Source organism: Lissotriton helveticus, chromosome 4_1 (assembly GCF_964261635.1).
Source record: "Lissotriton helveticus chromosome 4_1, aLisHel1.1, whole genome shotgun sequence".
In the NCBI taxonomy this organism is placed as follows: Eukaryota; Metazoa; Chordata; class Amphibia; order Caudata; family Salamandridae; genus Lissotriton; species Lissotriton helveticus.
In genome coordinates this window covers 70,040,319-70,062,000 of record NC_136063.1, presented here as the reverse complement: position 1 = coordinate 70,062,000, position 21,682 = coordinate 70,040,319, and the positions used below count along the sequence as shown (strand labels likewise).

The window sequence follows — 21,682 nt, the reverse complement described above, 5'->3', positions numbered from 1 at the left end:
CTGGTCCTGGAAGAGTCCGTACGGGACCGTGATCCGCGCCTCCTGTGGCGCCGTCTTGACCTCGTTGAGGACCTGTGCCGACTCCGCGATCTCCCCCTCCGTCCGGAGCGTGATCGCGACCTCCTGGGCTTCGGGCGCTCTGCCGGTTTCACAGAGGTGGGCGACTTAGGCCTGGCTGGGGTCCTCGGCCGACGGGTCCCCTTAGGAGGGGTCGGATATCGTAGCAGTGAAGCCGTCCTCGGAGGAATCGGAGGAGTCTTATCACCCGGCAGCCGAGGTTGAGGTTGAGGTTGAGGTGGAAGTGGTGGAAGCAGTGGAAGTGGAGGCGGGGTGGGAGCCCGCGGAGGAAGGCCCCTCGGCAAGGGAGGAGGGGGCGTAACCGACTTCTGCCTAGAAGGAGTATACACTTCAGAGTACACCGAGCCCGGTGAACCACCTTCCTTTCTAGGCTGGGACGTTGGCGAGTCTCCCATAGGCACCTGGCGCCTGCTAGAATGACTCCTGGTGCCAGAACTCCTCCTGCACCTTCTTGGCATCGGAGAACGGCGACCCGACGGCGAGCGTTGGCCCCTCGACGCCGAGCGCCTCTCCCTCGACGGCGAAAGCCTTCGCCTCGACGGTGACCTCCTTCGCCTCGACGGCGACCTCATTCGCCTCGACGGCGATCTCCTTCACCTTGACGGCGATCTTCTCCTCGACGTCAAGTATCCCCTTCTCCTCTTCGCCGACGGTGAACGGCGGTGTCGCCTCAACGGCGAGCGCCGACGCCGGGCCACCTCTCGACGTCGATAACTCGACGACGGCGCCAACGAAGACGACGACGAAATTGTCACCGGAGACTTCGACGGCGGTCTGTTCAGTTCCCTCGATGCCGAGCGTCGACATCGCTTCGACCCAGAGCCCTGGGGAGACGGGGAACACACTGTAGTCATCCCTCTCGATGCCATAGTTGGTGCAATCGACGCCGACGGAGAATGGGGACACTTGCTGGTCTTCCTGCCCCTGGGGAGCCCCCCAGAGGGCTCAGCATGGGCAGAGAAAGCCCTTCCAGACCCACCTTGAGCCTTCAATCTTCTGTCCTCCAGGCCCTGAAGCCTGATCTTCATTCTATCTCTCAGGGTCCTGCTAGAGAAGCCCTGACAAATGTCACACTCCTCTGGGACATGAGATGAGGGAAGGCAGATGATACACACCTCGTGTGGGTCCGACTTGGCCTTCTTCCTGGAGCACTCTGGGCATTTGTCAAATAATGCAGGCATATTGACAATCAAAGAGTGCACCAAAGCGCACACACCAAAGTACTTCAGAAAAGCACTTGAAAAAAGTGAAAAATCACCAATAAACCCTTGAAAAGGGAGAGCTCAATGCTCCAGGATCCTGCTTGCAGGAGCCAGAAAAAAGAACTGAAAGTAAAAGGGACCTGCTGTGCATTCTGGGATACTGGGAGAGTTCTGGAAGGTTCTCTTAAAGGCACAGTATCCTGTTCTGAGCCACATAATGGCAGCCTATGGGGCTTGTCTGTCCACTCCTTCCTCTCTATCATTCCTGAGGGCTTTTCGGGTAAAAGCATGTTTTTCTGGCTAGAAAAACCTGGACAGGCTGTGCTGTTTGTGGATTTTTGGTGGAATTTCTAGTTGAAGTACTGGACAGTGTAGCCTGTGGATATAGGCTGCATTATCTGTCTTTAAATTCTCTCTTAATTGTCTATGCAGTTCTGCATTTTCTGACAACTTAAGAGATTATTTTTGATTGCTCCGGGGTCCACGCACATGGGCGTGACTATTCACTAGATTATGACTATACACAGAGATCCCCTACTACAGAATTTGCATTTCTCAAGAATAGCATCGAAATTGTAGTTCTGTTGCATTTCTCAAGCATGGGCATCACCATGGTAACTCTGCTGCATTTCTCAAGAAAGAGCACCACTATGTTTGCTCTTTGCATTTCTCAATAATGGGTATCAGTTCAGTTCAATCAACTTTATTTCGGTCAATATGACATTAAAATTGCAATCACAATACATACAAATACATTTAAAACTGCATAGAAAGTCAATTGCATGTAGTGAAAAACAAGTAAATAATAAAAACAATAATGGGCATTGCTGGCACACATATGCAGTAAATAAGTTCCACACTCAATTTTAAAATGCCCACTATTCTAGTTGCTTCGCCAAAAGAAATCGAAGGCAACAAATATAACAGAGGGTTGTTCAAAGCAGGGAACAAGGATTCACTTTTGGAAAGTGCATAGTGCGAATAAATAACTAATTCAGATAAAAACAATTTCCATAAAAAGATAAACGCTACTCTTGCCATACAGTAGATGGTGAGACCTAGCACTGGGAGCCCCACGATGCAGGCTGCTTCTGCATGAGGTTTTCACAACAATTGTGGTAGTAGACTAGTAAACTACACAAAAACAGGGAACAGTAGTAACATTTTAAAAAACATTAATAATATATAAAAAATATACATACTTTAAAAACATATAAGCGAAAAGAACAATTCCCCTGTGACATGATTGGGAAGCCAACATACATGCTCATTAAAACTAATCATATAAAAAACAAGACCTAGTTTTAAGATTGGCGGAGGTGACCATGAATAGATGTATTTTCCGGATAATTGATGATGAGATTGTTTCATTTCCTCCAGAATCATTATCTTAACTTTTATTTTTAGGATGCTTTAAAAAATATCCTGCAGGTACACCACAAGGAAAATAAGAAACCTGCAACTGAGTAAACAATCGGGATACTACAATCATGTTTCAGTATCCTGAAAGCCTCAGAGCAGCGCCTAGTTCTACGGTTTCTACAAATCTGCACCAGCCATCGCTTTCTTGCCTTATGGTAGCCAGGACAACTAAAAAACACATGGAGTACTGATTCTGCAGGGCAGTCACATGCCGGGCACTCCAGAACTTGCGACCCCCCCACTTGTGTGTAAAACAACAGAGAGGCAAAACTCCATGCCTAAACTGATGAAAAACCTTTCTAGCACCTGCTGGCTTCATATCATCCAGGGCCAACTTAATGCTGAACCTATCTTTAATTTCTGAAAAGGCTGAGGATAACTTGCCTACTCAGGGGCTACTATGGAGCTGTGCCATTTTATACTCCCCATAGTGGGCCTTTAGCAATTTCCTTGGAAGTGAGGTGCAGGCGAGCTCAGGGTCAACCCAGAGTTCCCCCAACCCCATACTGGCTAGCCTATGCTTGATTTACACAAGCCACAGCAATTTGGATGCCCTCCGCAGGTTCATCACCTCTTTTAGTTCCTCCCTGTATGATAGAAGTTCTGGAGTAACCCACTGGCGGTGCCAATACAATAAAGGTCTAAGGTTAGATTCATTGGCGATTGCCCTAACACCCAGATTCTAATCGGAGCGGAGTTAGCGGAGTGCTCCATAGGAGATTTAACAACTTTCTAAGAAAGTTGTTCTCTAAATGTGTTAGGTTCTCAGAACTAGAGCGGCCCCATAGTTCTGCGCCATATAGCGCCCCTCCCTGGGCTTGAACCTTATACATTTCAATGGCAGGACTAAATGGGTTCTGACTGGACTTACAGAAAACCTTTATGATACCACCTGACGATTGTGACAATTTTAGTGATGATTTTTTAATTTGTGCCCCCCAATCCATGGTCTCTGTAATTGTAATGCCGAGATAATCGAAAGAGGAAACTCTCTCGAGGGGTTTACCATTTAATGAAGGGTTTGCTCGTGTGCTTTTTGGGCTATTGAACGCCATAAATTTGGTTTTCTGTAGGTTAGTTTCTAATCCTCTTTCACTACAGAATGCTTCAAATCTATTGAGTACCCTCTGAATCCCCATGGGTGATTTAGATACTAATAAAGTATCACCGGCGAACATCATTGCTGGGATTATACAGGAGGCTAGCTTAAGTGCATCAAGGTCTTTCTCTACAAGTAAATAATCTATTGAACCATTTATGTATAGACTAAAGAGAGTAGGGGCAAGCACACAGCCCTGTCGAACACAGCGTTTAATCGAGATGGGTGCAGTTAGCTTTCTATCCTTACCAAACCTAATTTGGGCGAAGTTTTCCTTATGCAGCCGCTTAATAAATTGGGATAGATATGCTGGAACCCCCATCTCGTGGAGGACTGCCCACAATTTTTCCCTTGGGACCAAATCAAAAGCTGACCTCAGGGCTATAATTATTAAGTAGAGGCTGCCACCCTCTAGACACACGATCTTCCAGTGTAATAGCTGTAGCCTGAGTATTTGGTCCAAAGTAGATAGTTTTTCTCTGAACCTTGCCTGTAAGGGGGTGAGTATCTTCTGTTCCTCCATCCAAGTTTGTAACCTAAGCAGCAATACACGCAATTCTTTTTTTTGCGTACTGTCAGGCTGATCGGCCTATAATTGGTTGGTAAAAGCAGTGAACCTTTTTTATAAATGGGGATTATTTCCGCTCCGGCCCAGCTGGAGGGAATCTTCATGCCTTGAAATTTGGCATTAAATAACACCCAGAGGTATGGAGCCCATACAGATGGTTCACTTTATCTAGGCCAGGTGTTTTACCTGGAGCTATTTTAACTAGAGCTCCCTTAATCTCGTTTAAACTAATACTTGTACAGGAACTATTGTCATGGTGTTCATTGGTTTCCCCTATGTTGGCAGAATAGTCAATCCCCATAGGGCATCCTTCAATTATCTCATCATTCAGCATATCTCCCTTAGAGTAGAGAGAATCAAAATGTTCCCGCCAGACCTCTTCTTCCAAATTTGGCTCTACCGGGGATTTAGCACCAGAGCTACCTGTGTTGACAAATTTCCAGAAGGTCCTCTTATCCCTGGCCCCTAAGGCACTTCTCAAAGCATCCCACTTTCCCACCCTTTTTGGCTTAAGTGATGGCCACCTTATAAGCCATCAGAGCAGTTTTAATAACGGACGATCATTAGCCTCGGACGATACCAGTGATCTTTTGGCGTTACGGCAATGATCATTATAACAAGGGTGGGGGGTTTCCTACATGGCCGGTTTGTTTTTTTAGGATAGAAGAAGTCTAATCAGACTTCTCCTAGACTACTGTGGTTCATTATTTATTTATTTATTTATTGTATAGCGCAAACAAGACCCGTGGGTATCAGAGCGCTTAACATCGAGGTAGGTTACAAATTGGCTGTACAATATTCATTATAAAAACAAACAGCTTTGAGGTAGAAGAAACTATGGCTATGAGGGGGTGCCTAATTATATATATTCCAAGCGCATGTGCAATTAGCAATAAAGGTAAGTAAGGCTTAGCTTATATCCCTGTCCATATCGACAAATAAGATGAGGTAGAGGTTATATAGTTTGGCTTTAAAAACAGTTGTAAGTTCACATAGGACTGTGGTAGTAATAAGGACAAAGTCAAGGCTTATGGGTGGAGTCAGTCACTTATCAAAGATAATTTCATTGAAGAGGGCCGCCCTTCAGCTGATGCAAAGATTCGTATTAGCGATCCGTCAGCTTCCCTATTCTAGGTATTTACTCAACATAAGGCTCTTCAATTCCCGTTTGAATGTTACGATATTTTGAATCTTCCTGACGCTTGGAGGGAGTGAATTCCAGACTCTGGGGGCAGCTCCAGAGAATGCTCGGTCATAAGACTTTTTCTTTCGGAAGATGGCTGGCCGCAACAGCAGCTCCTTGGCGCTTCTAGTTGGTCTGTTTCCTCCCGAAAGCTTGATTTTCTTGGCTAGGTACCTCGGCGTGTTATAGTGCACCGCTTTGTGGGTAATGCATGCTATCTTCATTTGAATTCTAGCCTCATAAGGTAGCCAGTTTAGTGCTTTCAAGTGAGGAGATATGTGATCAAATTTCCTATATCCAGTGATGAGTCTTGCCGCTGCGTTGAGACAAGCTTTTAGTGGTGCTGTGGATGTTTTAGGTAGGCCGGCTAATGTGGAGCAACCATATTCGATCCTCGATATAACTAGGGATTGTATAGCCAGTTTTAGATCTGCCTCCAAGATGAATGGTTTTAATTTCCTTAAGTAGCTCAAATGGAAGCGGGCACTTTTCGCCATTGAATTAATGTGGGCTTTCATGTCGAGATTCTCATCTAATGTGATTCCTAGTGATTTAGCTGAGTTGACTAGGGTTGGGGTGCAGTTTAGCGCAGTCACCAATTTGGACCATTCCTTTACTTCAGCATGGCTCCTTGTAGGTGAAATTAGCAAGAATTCTGTTTTATGGGCATTTAGTTTCAAATGATAAGTAGTTAACCATTGCAGAGCCATCTTTAGTGTCTCATTATAACCATCTCGGAATCTATACTATCCCCATGGTGAGTTATTGATTTAGATGCTGTCAGAAGCACCGGGATCAGGGCTTTGTATAAAGTGCTGAGTTTGTCTTGTGATTGTCTGATATCAGACCATCGCACTCTTCTCCTACAATGTGAAAGTATCAACCTAGCATCAATAGGATTATCCAGATTAGGGACACTACCAGTATTTAGCTCTTTTAATTCGAGTACTAACGCATAATGATCACTGTATAGCCATGGAATAATCTGAAAATCAGTTAGGCTGTCCCAGGATTTGGAGTCAATTCAAATATAATCTAATAGAGAACCACACTAATTTCTATGGAAGATATAACTACTCGATGTATCAGACAAAGTTCTACCATTGCAAGCTCTTAGGGAGTGTTTCAAAGCATGGCACTTTATCTGAATCACCAGAGGGCATCATTTTTTAACTGGTGGGCATCTGGTCTCCGGGATTGCCCAAAATGTGTCCTCATCATATCGGCTATCCTGGAGCATTCCCTTTAGTGGGTCAAACTGACAATTGAAATCTCCTCCTAGAATCACCATATGTTTGTCAGCAATGGTACCTAAAACGTAGTTAGCTCTTCCAGCGTTGTAGACTCCTTTCCCTGGGCAGTTGGTCTGGAGTACACATTTATAAGAGCTACCGAAATCTTTAATGAAAACTGCAGTATAACACATTAAATATCATTGGATCCTGTGTCAATCTGCTGGGCCGTACAACTCCCTCCCATGTGCTAAGGCCTCCCGATGGTCTCACTTTACCCCCTGATGTTGTGGGGGTACTAAAAGTGGCAAAACCCAATTTGGTAACCTCCCCTCTGGCTCATGTTTCCTGGAACATGCAGATCTCGAATTGGCTAATAAAGAGACCCCAGTTTGGGTCATCTAACTTGTTATTCAGACCCGCAATGTTCCATGATAGAACCCTTGTAAATGTAAAATGTAAATTGATACTTGTGTAGTGCACTACTCACCCGCAAGGGTCTCAAGGCGCTTGTACGAATACCGCTGTGGAACCCATCCTGGCTTTCCCTGTGAGGTGTCCACTCCTGGGCACCCCCAAGGTGGAGGCCAGGCATCCTTAGCGTTGTGGGGGGCGTTGTCTTTGGGCAATTCTGGAAGTTCTGTTTGTAAGCCACTAGAGGGGATGGTTGCAATGGGGCCTTTCTCTTCTCACAATCGTTCTCAAATCGGACCCTCTGGTTAGTCGGAGTTTTAGATTATCCCTCTGAACCGTGTCACAGCTATCATGGGTGCAGCCAGGGGAGACGCTCGTGCTCCCACGGGCTTTACCCTCCCCACGCGGCGTGCAAGGTCCTATATCACTAGCCTGGGTCTTAATTTCTATTAGGGGCAGGCGTGTTTAGTCTTTAATGTTGGGGGGCTGCTCCTTTAGTCAGTCTACTCCATCTAAGCTGCTAAACCTATTTGCTGTGGGAATATTAAAAATAAATTGCCTTTGCCAGTGCTGGTCAAGGGGAGGTAACTCGCAATTATTGGGGTCATTTCACCAGCCCTGCTCAAAATGCCTAATGTCATGGTGAGATCTGTTGGGGGGTAGAAATAACCCAATGGGAGCACTTGGGTGCCACCCGTTTTTCTCCCATCCTCTCTAGCTAAACATTTTTGGGCCATCAACAGGTTTCTAAAATTAATTACTATACAATCTCCATGTAAATCCTTGTGTCGCCTGCCTATCCAAACCACCCTGCATGTGGTTAAAATCTCGTCTACATGCTCATAGCTAAAATGACTGTGGTTTGCTTGCAAGCCAATTAATATATGTATTCTTTAATTCTTGGTGGAATTCATATTGGTACCTTCTAAGTTCAGGGATACCTGCAAGGATAAGGACGTAAGGAGTTGATGCAGGGGGTACGTTTATGACTGGAGGGGGGAAGAAGTGATTGGTAGCTTCTGTATTTATGGGAGAGCCTCCCCCAACCTGCTGAATTTTTGTCTGTAATTGCCCTCTAGATTTATGGAGTAAGGGTGGACAATTAACTGAGTTAGAGGTAACCAGATGGGGGCCTTAAAATACAATCTCTGGTAGCCTCCGATGTATGTATCTCCCCATTTAATGTTGGTAGCAGAGCTTGTTCACTGGGTTTGGGGCATGAATTGGCCGCTTATAATACTATCAGTGGTCTGAACTTGTGTTCTGCTTTCAGGACCAGCATTACAATGGGTTGCCACCCTAGAGCTTGTCCAGTCATTAAAAAGTACTGTCAACCTGTCAACTCTCTTAAAAAGATCTAAGTTTGTCCTTAACTATATCCCTCATTTGGATCTGTAAGTCCACCACTAACTTTGTACCCACACTGACTGATCGCTTGTGGTTTCTGTGCTGTCTTCTGGGTCCCCAATCCCAGAATTCCCATTGTCAGGAATCGCTCCTGCGGGCTTCTTCCTTCTTACAGTTGCTTTCGCTTTAGGTTTGGATTGACCTTTTCTACCCGATTGATTAGATATGACAGCCCTAGGTTGCTCGGGGTTAACTGCATCAGTTATTGATGTTTGGTCACTAGAAGAATCAGTTATAGAAACTCCTATGATTTGTGAGGTGCTAGGGTCAGTCAGTGCGATTTCTAAATTTGGGGTCAAGGACAGTCGTATCTCAGTTCACACTATTTCGGTGGCCACAGCTCCTAAAGCCTTTTTCAACATCCTATCGATAGAGGTTGGTTCGGTGTTTGGTTTTGGCATGGCCTGTTTCTTTTCAACGCAGGTTAGTCTCCCCATTCTACAGTATCTCTGAGTTAGACTCTAGCATTGGTTAAAGGGTTTAAGTTTAGAGAGGGCACAGGAGCTTACTGTTACAAATCTCCACTACAAGGCTCTATAGGTATGCACAACTACAAGAATACCTATTGGAGAGACCACTAATGGGGAGCACTATCTGGGACCAAGGTGGTTAGAATACCATATTCTACAGTCACAAAATTGCAAAGCTGATGAAGTGACCACATATATTATTTGCTTTCCAAAAATCAAAGATAAAAAGAAGAAGGTCTTGCAACTCAAACAAACACATAAAAAAATGAGTGCGTAATAAATGTTCCATGATTATTCTCAGCATAAAGTCATTTGAGGTGTGCACTTTGTTAACTGTGTGCCAGTAAAAGGGAAAACAATTCCGATAACATAACAATCTGGGGGACACGGCCACAGTATCTTGTTTGCAGATCCCAGGGCTAAAGAGTTAGAGGATAGGCCCAGCCCAGCCTCCTCCGGCCTCTGACGGGTGCAGGAGGGCCCGGCCTTGGCCCAGACTTTGCCCGGGCACGCCCGTGTGTGTCCCGTGCTGCGGGAGGGCCGTGGTTAATTTGAAGGCCTCTGGTGCCTTCAGGTGATGCCCTCTGTCAGCGCCGCTCAATGCCTGCTGGGGGTTGTAGTTGTAGGCAGAGCGGCGTGTGGATGCTTGCAGCCCTTCCCCTCACGGCGAAAAGAAGGAGACCAGACCTGCAGCGATGATGGCTATTAGGGCAGCCGTTTCCCTCACGGCGTTGGTGAGTTCTTCCCTGTGTCCCACGCTGCGGGAGGGCCGCAGTGAATTTGAAGGCCTCTGGCGCCTTCAGGTGACACCCTCTGTCAGCGCCGCTCAATGCCTGCTAGGGGTTGTAGTCCTAGACAGAGCGGCATGTGGATGCTTTCAGCCGTTTCCCTCACCGCAAAGAGAAGAAAACCAGACCTGCAGTGATGATGGCTATTAGGGCAGACGTTCCCCTCACGGCATCGGTGAGTTCTTCCCTGTGTAATGGGTATCACTATGGCAACATTGCTGCATTTCTCAGGGATGGGCATCACCATGGTAACTCTGCTGCATTTTTCAAGTATAAACGTATTTGTGATAGCTCTGCTGCATTTCTCATGCATGGGCATCATCATGGTAGTACTGCTGCAATTCTCAAGAATGGGCATCACCATTGTAGCTCTGCTGCATTTCTCATGCTTAAGCATCACCTTGGTAGTTCTGCTGCATTTCTCATGTATGGGCATCACCAGGGTAGGTCTGATGCATTTCTTAAGTCACATACTATGCATCACACAATACAAGCGTGGTGTTTTGGATTATTCCGGCTGAAAGCATGGCTTGGACCCGCTTTTTTTTTTTTTTTTATGACCGTTCAAAACATTAGGGAAGAGCACTGCTAAAAACATACAGCGCCACCATATGGTAGGCTGTCTTAAATAAGTGTTGGTGTTTAGCGATAAGTGCTACTGCCAAGCACCAGCAAACACAGGCATCAAGTAGGTGAGCATCTTTAAACTTTTAATAAGGACACGTGCACTAGGCGGAAAGAAAAAACGAACAGCCGTTCCCAATTGTTGGTATTAATGGAAAATGAGCCTTTAACATACAAAATGAAATAGGGCAACAGCAGACTGTATGAAATCAAACCACCCATGTCAACATTCAAGCAGTGAATTAATGAAAGATTTTGGCAAATTTAAGTAAGGACTCTATATAAAAAATAAACAAGCTTGGAGTAATAAGCAGAGTATGTTTGTGCTGCTGCCCTTAACCAAGTTGAATGTGAAGGGACTGCAGTGTATTAAGAAGGAGTAGTTTCTGTCCTGTAACTCCAGTTCTGTAGTAGGGGTATCTCTGTTATAGTCATAATCTAGTGAATAGTCCCGCCCATGTGCGAGGACCCCGGCAATCAAAAATAATCTCTTAAATTGTCAGAAAATTGCAGAACTGCAAAGACACTTAAGAGAAAATTTAAAGACAAATAATGCAGCCTTTATCCACAGGCTACACTGTCCAGTACTTCAACTAGAAAATTCCACCCAAAAATCCACAAACAGCAAAGCCTGTCCAGATTTCCCTTGCTTTTACTGCAAAACCCCTCAGAAATGATAGAGAGGAAGGCATGGACAGACAAGCCCCATAGGCTGCCATTATGTGGCTTAAATAGGATACTGTGCCTTTAAGAGAACCTTCCAGAACTTTCTCCCAGTTTCCCAGAATGCATAGCAGGTCCAACTTACTTTCAGTTCTTTTTGAAGGCGTAACACGCCAGACCTGTCGCATTCCTTAAAGGAACGTTTCTCTCCACCGGGGAGGCGGGAGGGCGCTTATGACTATAACAGAGATACCCCTACTACAGAACTGGAGTTACAGGACAGAAACTACTCCCTCTGTAGTAGGGGATCTCTGTGTATAGTCATAATCTAGTGAATAGTATGGCAAGCCCATCCCCACACCAAAGCGGCGGTGGAGAAAAGAGAATTAACACCACTATTGTGCGAACAGATTTCGCAGCGAAGCCTGTCCAACCTGAGCGTCTGCCCTGGAATCAGTGTCCAGGCAGTAATGCTTAGCAAAGGTATGAACCGACTTCCAAGTGGCCGCCTTGCAGATTTCTGCAATCGGAACATTACGGAGCAAGGCTGTCGTGGCAGCTTTGCCCCTGGTGGAATGAGCCTTAGGTTTACCTCCTAAGGTCTTATTAGCTTTTTGGTAACATAGCTGTATGCAGGACACAATCCGCCTAGAGATAGACTGCTTAGAGGTCGCAAGACCCGTCCTGACTGATCCATAATTGATAAACAATTGGTCAGACCTACGAATATCTTTGGTCTTATCCAGATAAAATTTCAATACCCTCCTAACATCCAGGGAATGTAACGACCTTTCCGCTGGAGACGAAGGGTTCTGAAAAAACTTAGGCAAAGTTATGGTCTGGTTAACATGAAAATCAGAAATAACCTTGGGAAGAAATTTAGGGTGAGTACGCATAACAACCTTAGCAGCATGAAATACAGTATAAGGTTCTTGGCAACACAACGCCTGAATTTCACTCACCCTGCGGGCCGATGTAATGGCCACGAGGAACGCCGCCTTCCAGGACAGGTGCTGCAACGAAGCCTTATGAATAGGTTCAAAAGGTTCCTTCATCAATCTGGACAGCACCACATTCAATTCCCCTGAAGGCGAAGGAAGCATGACAGGAGGGAACACTTTCTTCAAGCCTTCCAAAAAGTCTTTGATCACAGGGATCTGGAAGAAGGAAGTCTGTGAAGGGCATTTCCTGTAGGCAGTCAAAGCAGCAAGATGAACCTTAATCGAATGAACATTAAGGCCAGACTGCGCCAACTGAAGAAGATAAGGAAGGATGACATCTTCCTTACATGTCGTTGGGTCATAGTTCTTGGACTTGCACCAGATACAAAACCTCTTCCACTTGTACGCATAAGAAGTCCTCGTGGAAGGTCTCTTAGACTCCTTCAGTATGTCCATACAATCTGCAGGAAGATTCAAATGGCCATATTGCACTATGTCAGGAGCCATGCTGCCAAACTCAAAGACGAGAGGTTGGGGTGCAACATCAGCCCCCCGAACTTCGTGAGAAGGTCCGGCCTGCATGGCAGCCACATGTGAGGAAGGAGAGACCGGTGAAGCAGGTCCGTGAACCACCACTGTCTGGGCCATTCCGGGGCAATCAATATCATCCGCGCCCTGGACTGAGACAGCTTGATGAGAACCGTTGGAATCAGGGGAATGGGTGGAAAAGCATACAGAAAGCTGTTCGACCAGTTGATCCATAACGCATTCCCCAGCGTCCCCAGGCTGGTAGTACCTGGAGGCGAAGTCTCGGCATTTGCTGTTTTCGGCGGTGGCGAACAGATCTACGCCTGGAGTCCCCCACCTTGCGAAGACTTCTCCTAGCACCTCGTCGTTTATGACCCATTCGTGGTTTTCCTGAAACAGTCTGCTCAGGGCGTCTGCCTGAACATTCTGCACACCTGGCAGATGGGTAGCCGTTATCGTCAGTCCTCGAGCCAGAAGCCAGTGCCAGATCGCCTGCGCCTCCTGCGACAGAGTGTGCGATCTCGAGGCCCCCTGCTTGTTGAGGTAATACATCGTGGTCGTATTGTCTGTCTGTACAAGCAGAGAGTTGGTCTGGAAGGACGGGTGAAAAGCCTTTAGTGCCAAGTGAACAGCTCTGAGTTCCAGGAAATTGATGTGGTAAGTGGGCTCCATAGGGGACCACGTCCCTTGAATCTGTAGGTCTCCGGAGTGCGCTCCCCATCCCTGGAGAGAAGCATCCGTCACGATAGTCTGTGTGGGAATGTCCTTGTGGAGGGGAACCCCTCTGAGGAGATTCTCCGCCGAACACCACCACTTCAGAGACTGAATAGCATGCAGTGACAGTCGTATCTTGTTGTCCCAAGATCCTCTCCTCTGATCCCACTGATCCTCCAAGCACTCCTGCAGAGGTCTCATGTGCAGCCGCGCATGCGGAGTCAGGAAGATGCAAGAGGCCATCGATCCCAGTAGAGAAGACACCGTCCTCACTGTCGTGGACGGAGAGGCCATAAGAGCCTGAGCCTTCCGAAGCAGTGATAACCGTCGCTCTTCCGAAGGAGACACGCTTGCCGACAGCAAATCGATGGAGGCCCCCAAGTACTGAATGCACTGGACCGGAGTCGGGACAGACTTGGACATGTTGATGTGCAACCCCAGCTTGTTCATTAAAACGCACGTCTTCTGGAAGTGTGCTTGCGCTTCCGTGAAGGAGGAGGCCTTGATCAACCAGTCGTCCAGGTACGGGTAGACAAACACCTTGTCTTCCTTAGGTGTGCGGCTACCACTGCTATGCACTTTGAGAATGTCCTCGGCGCAGACTTCAGTCCGAATGGCAGTACTGTGTATTGATAGTGATTGGCGCCGACTTGGAACCGCAGGAACTTCCTGTGTTTGTGTGCAATGGGCACATGGAAGTACGCATCCTGGAGGTCTATGGCACACAGCCAGTCTCCCCGTTGCAGCTGAGGATAAATCTGATGCAACGACAGCATGCAAAACTTTTCTCTGCGAATCCATTTGTTTGCTTGCCGCAAATCCAGAATGGGCCTGAACTCGTTCTTGTCCTTTTTTCGAACCAGAAAGAACCTGGAGTACAGACCTCTTCCCCTTTGAGACAGAGGTACGTCTTCTATCGCCCTTTTCCTTAACAGGATATCGGCCTCCGCCTGGAGCTCTCGCAGTTGATACTGTGAGCCGACCGGAGGAATCGATGGAGGCGGGCTGGTGAATCGAAGACTAAATCCATTGCAAACAATATTCAGCACCCACTTGTCCTGAGTAATTTTTCTCCACTCTGCCAGAAAAGATTGGATGCTTCCCCCCACCGGAGCGGGTAACAGTTGTAGGGGAAGTAAGTGCTCAGGGCCTAGACCCGGCCTGGCCCTTAGTCGCTGGTGCCGACTGATGGCCGCCTCTGCCTCTCTGGCGCTTCTGGAACGGTCTTCTGAACTGCTGCTGTTGTTGTTGCTGCTGTTGTCCAGAAGACTGGCTACGCCCTCTGCCTTGACCACCGAACCGACGTTGGAACGGACGGTACCACTTCTTGGTCTCCTTGGGCTTCTCCAAACCCACCGCTGTGAGCGTTTTGGCCTCCGCCTTCATGCGGGCCATTTCGTCATCAGCATGTTTCCCGAACAGGGTTTCGCCAGAGAATGGCAGATTGGCAACCCTTTGCTGAGCGTCCGTTTTCAGAGACGTAAGGCGGAGCCATGCATGTCGTCGCTGGTTAATTCCGTGGCAGAAACCATGCGCCGCCAGTAGAGAAGAGTCGGCTGCAGCGCTGATGACTTGATTCGCCACCAACATCCCTTCGTTCAGCACCTCTTGGAAATCTTCCCGCTTGTCCCGCGGTAGAAGCTCCACAAACTGTTGAAGTGATTCCCAGAGGGCTCTGTCATGCCGACCCAACAAGGCAGTGGCACTAGCTGCCTTCATTGAGGTCGCCGAGGTCCCACAAACTCTTCTCCCAGATGAATCCAACCACCGAGATTCCTTATCTGGCGGAACCGTGGAGGAAGGTGTGGTGGCATGCTGTTTGCGCGCCGCCGTCACAATCACCGAGTCTGGAGGGGGCTCCATCCTTAGAAAGGCCGGGTCCGAGTCCGGAGCCCGGTACTTCTTCTGCAGTCTGGAAGGCGCCGCCTTAGTCACTGCCGGCGTGAGGAAAAGATCCATGGCTGGTTCCTCCAGCCCCGGCACCAGTGGCAGTAACGGCCGAGACAAATGCTTCTGGTGGAGAGTCTCGAAGATGACCGATGTCTTGGGAGTGGGCACCGTCAAAGTAATGCCCAATTTAGCCGCACCACGTAACAACACGTCCTGGAAGGACACCAGATCATCGATCGGTGAAACCCTCGTGTCCGGCGAATCCGACAAGGTCGGGAGTAGTCCCCCGGAGCCCTGGGGAGAAGGGGAACACACCGTCGTCATCCCTCTCGACGTCGTCGTCGATGCTATCGACGTCGACGGAGACCGGGACCTTTTGCTGGTCTTCCTGCCTTTGGGGAGCCCCCAGAGGCCTCAGCAGGGACAGAGGGAGCCTTCCCAACCTGCCCAGACCCACCTGCAGCCTGCAGTCGCCTCTCTTCCAGGCCTTGAAGCCTAATCTTCAGCCTTTCCCTCAGGGTCCTTGTAGAAAAGGTCTGGCAGATGTCACAATCTTCAGGGACATGCTCTTCAGGGAGGCAAAGAATGCAGACGTCGTGTGGATCACTCTTGGCCTTCTTCCTTCCACATGCTGGGCACTTGTCGAATAAAGCAGGCATTTTAGATCCCTAAAAGCCTGAACAAACACACAGAAGTGGAAAGGAATTACCAAGAATCAATTGAGAACACTTTTAAATCCAAAAAGTGAACAAAAACTCCAATAAACCCTTGAAAAGGGAGAGCTCAATGCACCAGGGTCCTGTAAGCAGGAGCCGGAAAAAAGAACTGAAAGTAAGTTGGACCTGCTATGCATTCTGGGATACTGGGAGAAAGTTCTGGAAGGTTCTCCTAAAGGCACAGTATCCTATTTAAGCCACATAATGGCAGCCTATGGGGCTTGTCTGTCCATGCCTTCCTCTCTATCATTTCTGAGGGGTTTTGCAGTAAAAGCTAGGGAAATCTGGACAGGCTTTGCTGTTTGTGGATTTTTTGGTGGAATTTTCTAGTTGAAGTACTGGACAGTGTAGCCTGTGGATATAGGCTGCATTATTTGTCTTTAAATTTTCTCTTAAGTGTCTTTGCAGTTCTGCAATTTTCTGACAACTTTAGAGATTATTTTTGATTGCTGGGGTCCTCGCACATGGGCGGGACTATTCACTAGATTATGACTATACACAGAGATCCCCTACTACAGAAGTAAAATGGCGCTGTAGCAGTCACACTTTTGCAAATGGGGAAGTGCCACCTACTAGCCAATTAACTAAAGCATTTCAGCGGATGATTGGGGGTCAAATCAGGAATGAAAACTAGGTTTTATAGGAGCTTTTTGAAGAAGACAAAATTAGATTTAATTCCTCTTGAAATCAACCTTTACAGGGCAAATCCATCTCATAAGAAAGGCTAGCAGTGATTCCTTTCTTAGAAGTCACACATTATGCAAGTTACGGTTTTATTAGCTCACCCTTCGAGGTCGCTGTTCTAGAATTCTCTGTCCCAGTAGTTATTCTGTATCCTGCAAAACAAAAGGAAGCATTAACTTCTCAATTTAACGCTTTTTAACTTTTTTTTAAATTTTACATTACAGGCACAGGAATACCCAACTTTAAAAACGTTCAAAAAAGTGTGTACATGAGTGTGCAACATGTTGAAACTATTAGGGCATCCTACACATGTCAGCACGTTTCATCCAAGGCCAGAAGAAGTATGATCACATCTACCCCATCATGAAGGAACTTCCTTGTATCCGCATGCAAGGCAACAATATCTTCAAAACCAGCTGCATCATTTACAGTCTTCACAACCAGCATCCTGCTTCTCTTGCAGATAAGCGCGCCATCTTTGGCGATTCTGAGCACACCCACAGCCAGGATCCAATCAAACTGTAGACTAAGCAGAATAAAACAAAACAAGGAAGGAGGCCTTTTACATGCTTGCGCGTAGGATCTGGAACAGCATCCTAATATTCATCAGGACCACCCTGTCCCATCTCCAGTTTAGGGAAAAGTTGATGACAAACGTCTTTAAAGAACAATACATCACAAGGCATTAGCTGTCCACAACCCAGCTTCTTCTCCTATTACTTGTTTACTTTAAGCTGGTTTTGATCATGTGCATCACTCCTTTGTCTATTCACTAGGTTTTAGATGTAGAAATAGCATATACATACATACATACCTATAGCTGTGAAACTAATACATTTTGATGTGCCCTTTTCAAGGGTGTAGTCGAGAGTTGGGCTCTAACGGGAATAGTCTTACAAGCAACTTTACAATTGGACTTCAGGTTCTCCCATACTACATTTGTGGGAACACAGGGTATTTCAGAAAACAATGCTCAGTAATTCTCAATAAGACTGGATATCATGTAAAGAAAGTTTTGAAGGGCATTTTAGATAATATGACAGAAGGAATGTTCAGGGCATTTTAAAGCACCTTGGACTGGCGTCTTAGTTGAAAACTGTGTCAAAAGGTATAATTGAATTCGCACTGAATCAGAAACACTGATCTCAGGATGGCAGAAGGTAAAGACTTTCTCTTGGGGGTTTTTAAGGTTCCCCCCCAAAGAAAGTTTCCCTGGGTGCATGAGTTTATTCATCTGGGGTGACTGGGCTGTCTCTCTCTGTGTTACTAACTTTGTAATCCAGGTACTGATTCCCGCCAGGGGTTCGTTGCCATTTCCGCTTTCTGACCTGTGACTCTCTAATCGAGGGTCCTTTACCAACATTCTCTTAGGCTTTATGGTTACAATTATGTGGCAAGATATTTCGCACTTCTCAGTTACAACATGATCTGATGGGACCTTCTTATCCCGGAGTACTCCCATTGTTTGAGATGTATTTGGAGATTTTGTCTATTTGCTGTCACCGTGTCCACCAAGGCAAACATCTCCTGACTGAGCAGCCACCCCAGAAAACATTTGATTTATCACAATTGTCCAAAGGACTCCAGTATCCACTGAAAGCAGAGAAGTTTTAAGCATGGGCAAAGAGGGCTCTGGCACAGGGCCCCATCCTTTCAATGGGCCCCTGATAGAGCTAGCTCTGTTCAGCAAAAAGACCTGCCTTGATGACCTTGAATAATTTTCAAACAGATTGTTTTAAAAAATGTTTTCCTTTAATTTACTTTTAAACTGGGTGTAGTATGAGAGTCTTTTACAGACATTCTGCAGAAAAATGTTGCGTTTATGTTTCATTCTTTTAGATCAAAACAGGACCTCACATATCCATATGTCACAGAGATTATTTGCAGTAATATTAGTGAGCTACTGTAATGTTATTACATCAAAACCTCAGGTCACTATTGCTAAATGTTAGATGTAAACACATTTAGAATTCCTTCACTTGAGAAACACACATGCCGCTTTAAGTCACAGCGCACCATCAGTGCCTGTTGAAGGAAAAGTATATTCCCAAGGATGTCATTAAGGATTTTAAAAAGCATGAGGACATTGGGCAATGGTTTAAGGCCTTTGAAGCACCGATGAAGTCCCACCGGGTCCTTGAGAGAGATTGGGGAGCGAGGTTGTGGGGTCGCTTTCTGGGTAAAGGAAGGGACACCTTACTTGCATTGCCCACTGAGGATCAAATGTCCACTGAGGATCAAATGTGCTATGCCCCCATGAAGGAAGCTCTAGTTGCCAGGCATGGGTTGACCCCAGAACTTTATAGGCAGAAATTTAGATATTGCAAGAAACTGGATTCAAGCACCCGGGTGAAAAATGTGTCTTTTTTTGCAGAGCATTGGATAGTTGGGTGAAGGGTAGCAAGGTAAATGATTTTCAGGCGCTCTATGATTTGATTGCATGGTAGCACTTGTCCAGTAGTTGTTTTCCAGAGCTACACCAGCAACTGATTGATAGCAAGCTGACTGACCCCAGGAAGCTTGCTGTGGAGGCGGACCGCTGGGTCAGTACCAGGGTCCACAAGGGTGTTGAGGGAGACTCAGCAAAAGGTGGGCAGGGTCCCCAGCAGAAGAGCGGGGGGGACGAGAGTAAACAAAAGGAGTTCCAGGAAGGGCCCCAAAGTAATCCCCAAGGGAACCAAGGTATGGGTTCCCAGCCTCCTGCTGACAAAAGACCATGGGTTTTGCCAGGTAAGCCTGAGCAAAAGGGTCCCAAGACCTGTTTTAGGTGTGGACAGGTGGGTCACTTCCAAGGAAATCCCAAGTGTCCCAACACAGTGAACACTACACCCACTGGTGCACCGCCTCAGGAAATGGCTAGTGCAGCTTTGGGGGAGGAGATGGGTGCCCAAGGTAAGTGGGGTCTGGCAGAGAGGTCCCTGATATCTTTAGGAGATGGTGAGATGGTCCTAAGGACTCATCTGTGTGATAATACTAAAATGGACAGGCAGTGGGCTCTGTGAGACACCGGAGCCAGTGTGACTGCTGTCAGTTGTCGGCTGGTGTCTGAAAAGCAGGTGGTCCTGACAGATTCTACCATGTAATTGCCACTGACAATTCAGAGTGCCTCTGCAAATTCCAGCTATGCCTGTTGACTGTGAGCTAGGCAACGATTTGGAGAGCTCCTCTTGGGAGAAGGTGGAGCGGAGGTCTCATTTGGAGATGTTGGGTCTGCCTGAGTGGGCATGTGTGACCATTAGGTCAATGGCAGCCGGTAAGGGCATTCAAGAGGACCTGAGCCTGAAAAAGTGGCCCAGGTGTCTGCCAGGAAGAGAAGAGGCAGGGTGTGTGGGAACCCGGCCCCCGAAGTTCTCACGGTCCAGTAGAAGGTAGACCCTGAGGGGGATGCCCTGGAGCCTACAGGGGAACAAGTGGTTGAACTGTGTGACCTGTCTGAGCTGACCCATTGGCAGCAAGAAGGAGGGTCCACCAGGGAAGAGTTCTGCCAGGAGCGGCAGACGTGCCCTTCTCTCATTGGTTTGCGGCAGCAGGTGATCAGTCCGGATCACATTGGATATACTGGGAGAATGGTCTCCTGTTTAGCGAGCCTAAGGTTGCTGAGCCTAGGTCAGCCTGTGTGCTTTTGGTACCCCAGCGCTTCAGAGCCTTCCTTCTGGGTCTGGCTCATGATGTGCCTTTAGCAGGACATTTGAGGCAAGACAAGACCTTTGAAAGGCTTGTCACCCACTTTTACTGGCCCCAAATGGGCAAGCATTCTGAAGCTCACTGTAGTTCTTGCCAGACTTGCAAGGCAATCGATAAGAGTGGGAGGAAGTGTAAGGCTCCTTTCCAACCTTTCCCTGTGGTCAGCACCCCCTTTGAGAGGGTGCATATTGAAATTATGGGGCTTCTGGATCCCAAGACAGCCATGGGCAACAGGTTCATCCTAGTCTTGGTGGACTATGCCACCCGGTACCCGGAAGCCATCCCTCTCCGGACAGCGATGGCCCCCATGGTGGGTTGTGCATTGATGGGGATTTTCTCCCATGTGGGTTCCCCAGAGAGGTGGTGTCCGACCGTGATGCCATCTTCATATCGAAGTATATGAAGTCCCTGTGGCAGGAGTGCCGTGTAACCTATAAGTTCACCACTCCTTACCACCCCCAAGGTAATGGGCTGATTGAGAGATTCAACTGGACCCTGAAAGGCATGATTATGGGTCTTGGTGAATCAATGAGGCATAAGTGGGATGTCCTCTTGCCATGCATCATGTTTCCTTACAGAGAGGTGCCCCAGAGGTCCTTAGGGTGCAGTCCCTTTGAACTACTGTATGGCCATCCTGTAAGAAGACCTCTGAGCCTGGTAAAATAGGGCTGGGAGGAAGCTCCCAGTAAACCTCCCTGGGATGTATATAGCTAAATGCTAGCCTTCAGAAACCAGACTAAGCACTTCAGACAACTTGCTCAGGTAAATCTGGAAGCCAGCCAGGAGGAGATGAAACGTTGGTATGATCAGATTTCCACTCTGATCGAGTTTGAGCCTGGACAGAAAGTTCTGGTCATGGCCACAGTGGAGCCTTGTGCACTCCAGGGTAAGTGGACCGGACCATTTGAGGTGGTGGAGCGCAAGATCAATGCCACCTACTTGGTGGACTTGCAGTTTCCCAGGAACCCTTGGCGGGTCCTGCATGTGAACCGCCTGAAGCCTTACTTGGAGAGTTCCGAAGTGGGCATTCTCCTAGCAACAGATGCTGGGATGGAAAAGGAGATTGAGCCACTTCCTGAACTCCTGTCATCAAAAGAGAAAGATGGGTAAGTGGATGGTGTTAACCTCTCTAATTCCCTGACCCCTGAGCAGCAAAGTGATCATGGCCAACTGTTGGGACAGTTCCCTGACCTGTACTCCCTGACCACCGGTGTCACTCAGTGGAGCGTCCATGATGTGGATACTGGGGAAAGTTCTGCAGTAAAACATAAAACGTACAGAGTGACTGACAGGGACAGAGCTTCCATCAAGGAAGAAGTCTCCAAGATGTTAGTGCTAGGCGTCCTTGCGCCCTCAGACAGCCCTTGGGCCAGCC

General features: G+C 47.3%; 1 protein-coding gene across 1 annotated transcript in view; it reads right to left on the bottom strand.

The window, feature by feature from the left end:
• Positions 1–21,682, bottom strand: part of LOC144827873 (uncharacterized) — a 448,943-nt gene that overhangs the window by 269,722 nt on the left and 157,539 nt on the right. The window contains exon 5 of the mRNA XM_078686037.1: positions 16,725–16,775. Within this exon, the coding sequence (XP_078542163.1) occupies positions 16,725–16,775 (51 nt within the window). The remainder of the gene's footprint in view (positions 1–16,724; positions 16,776–21,682) is intronic.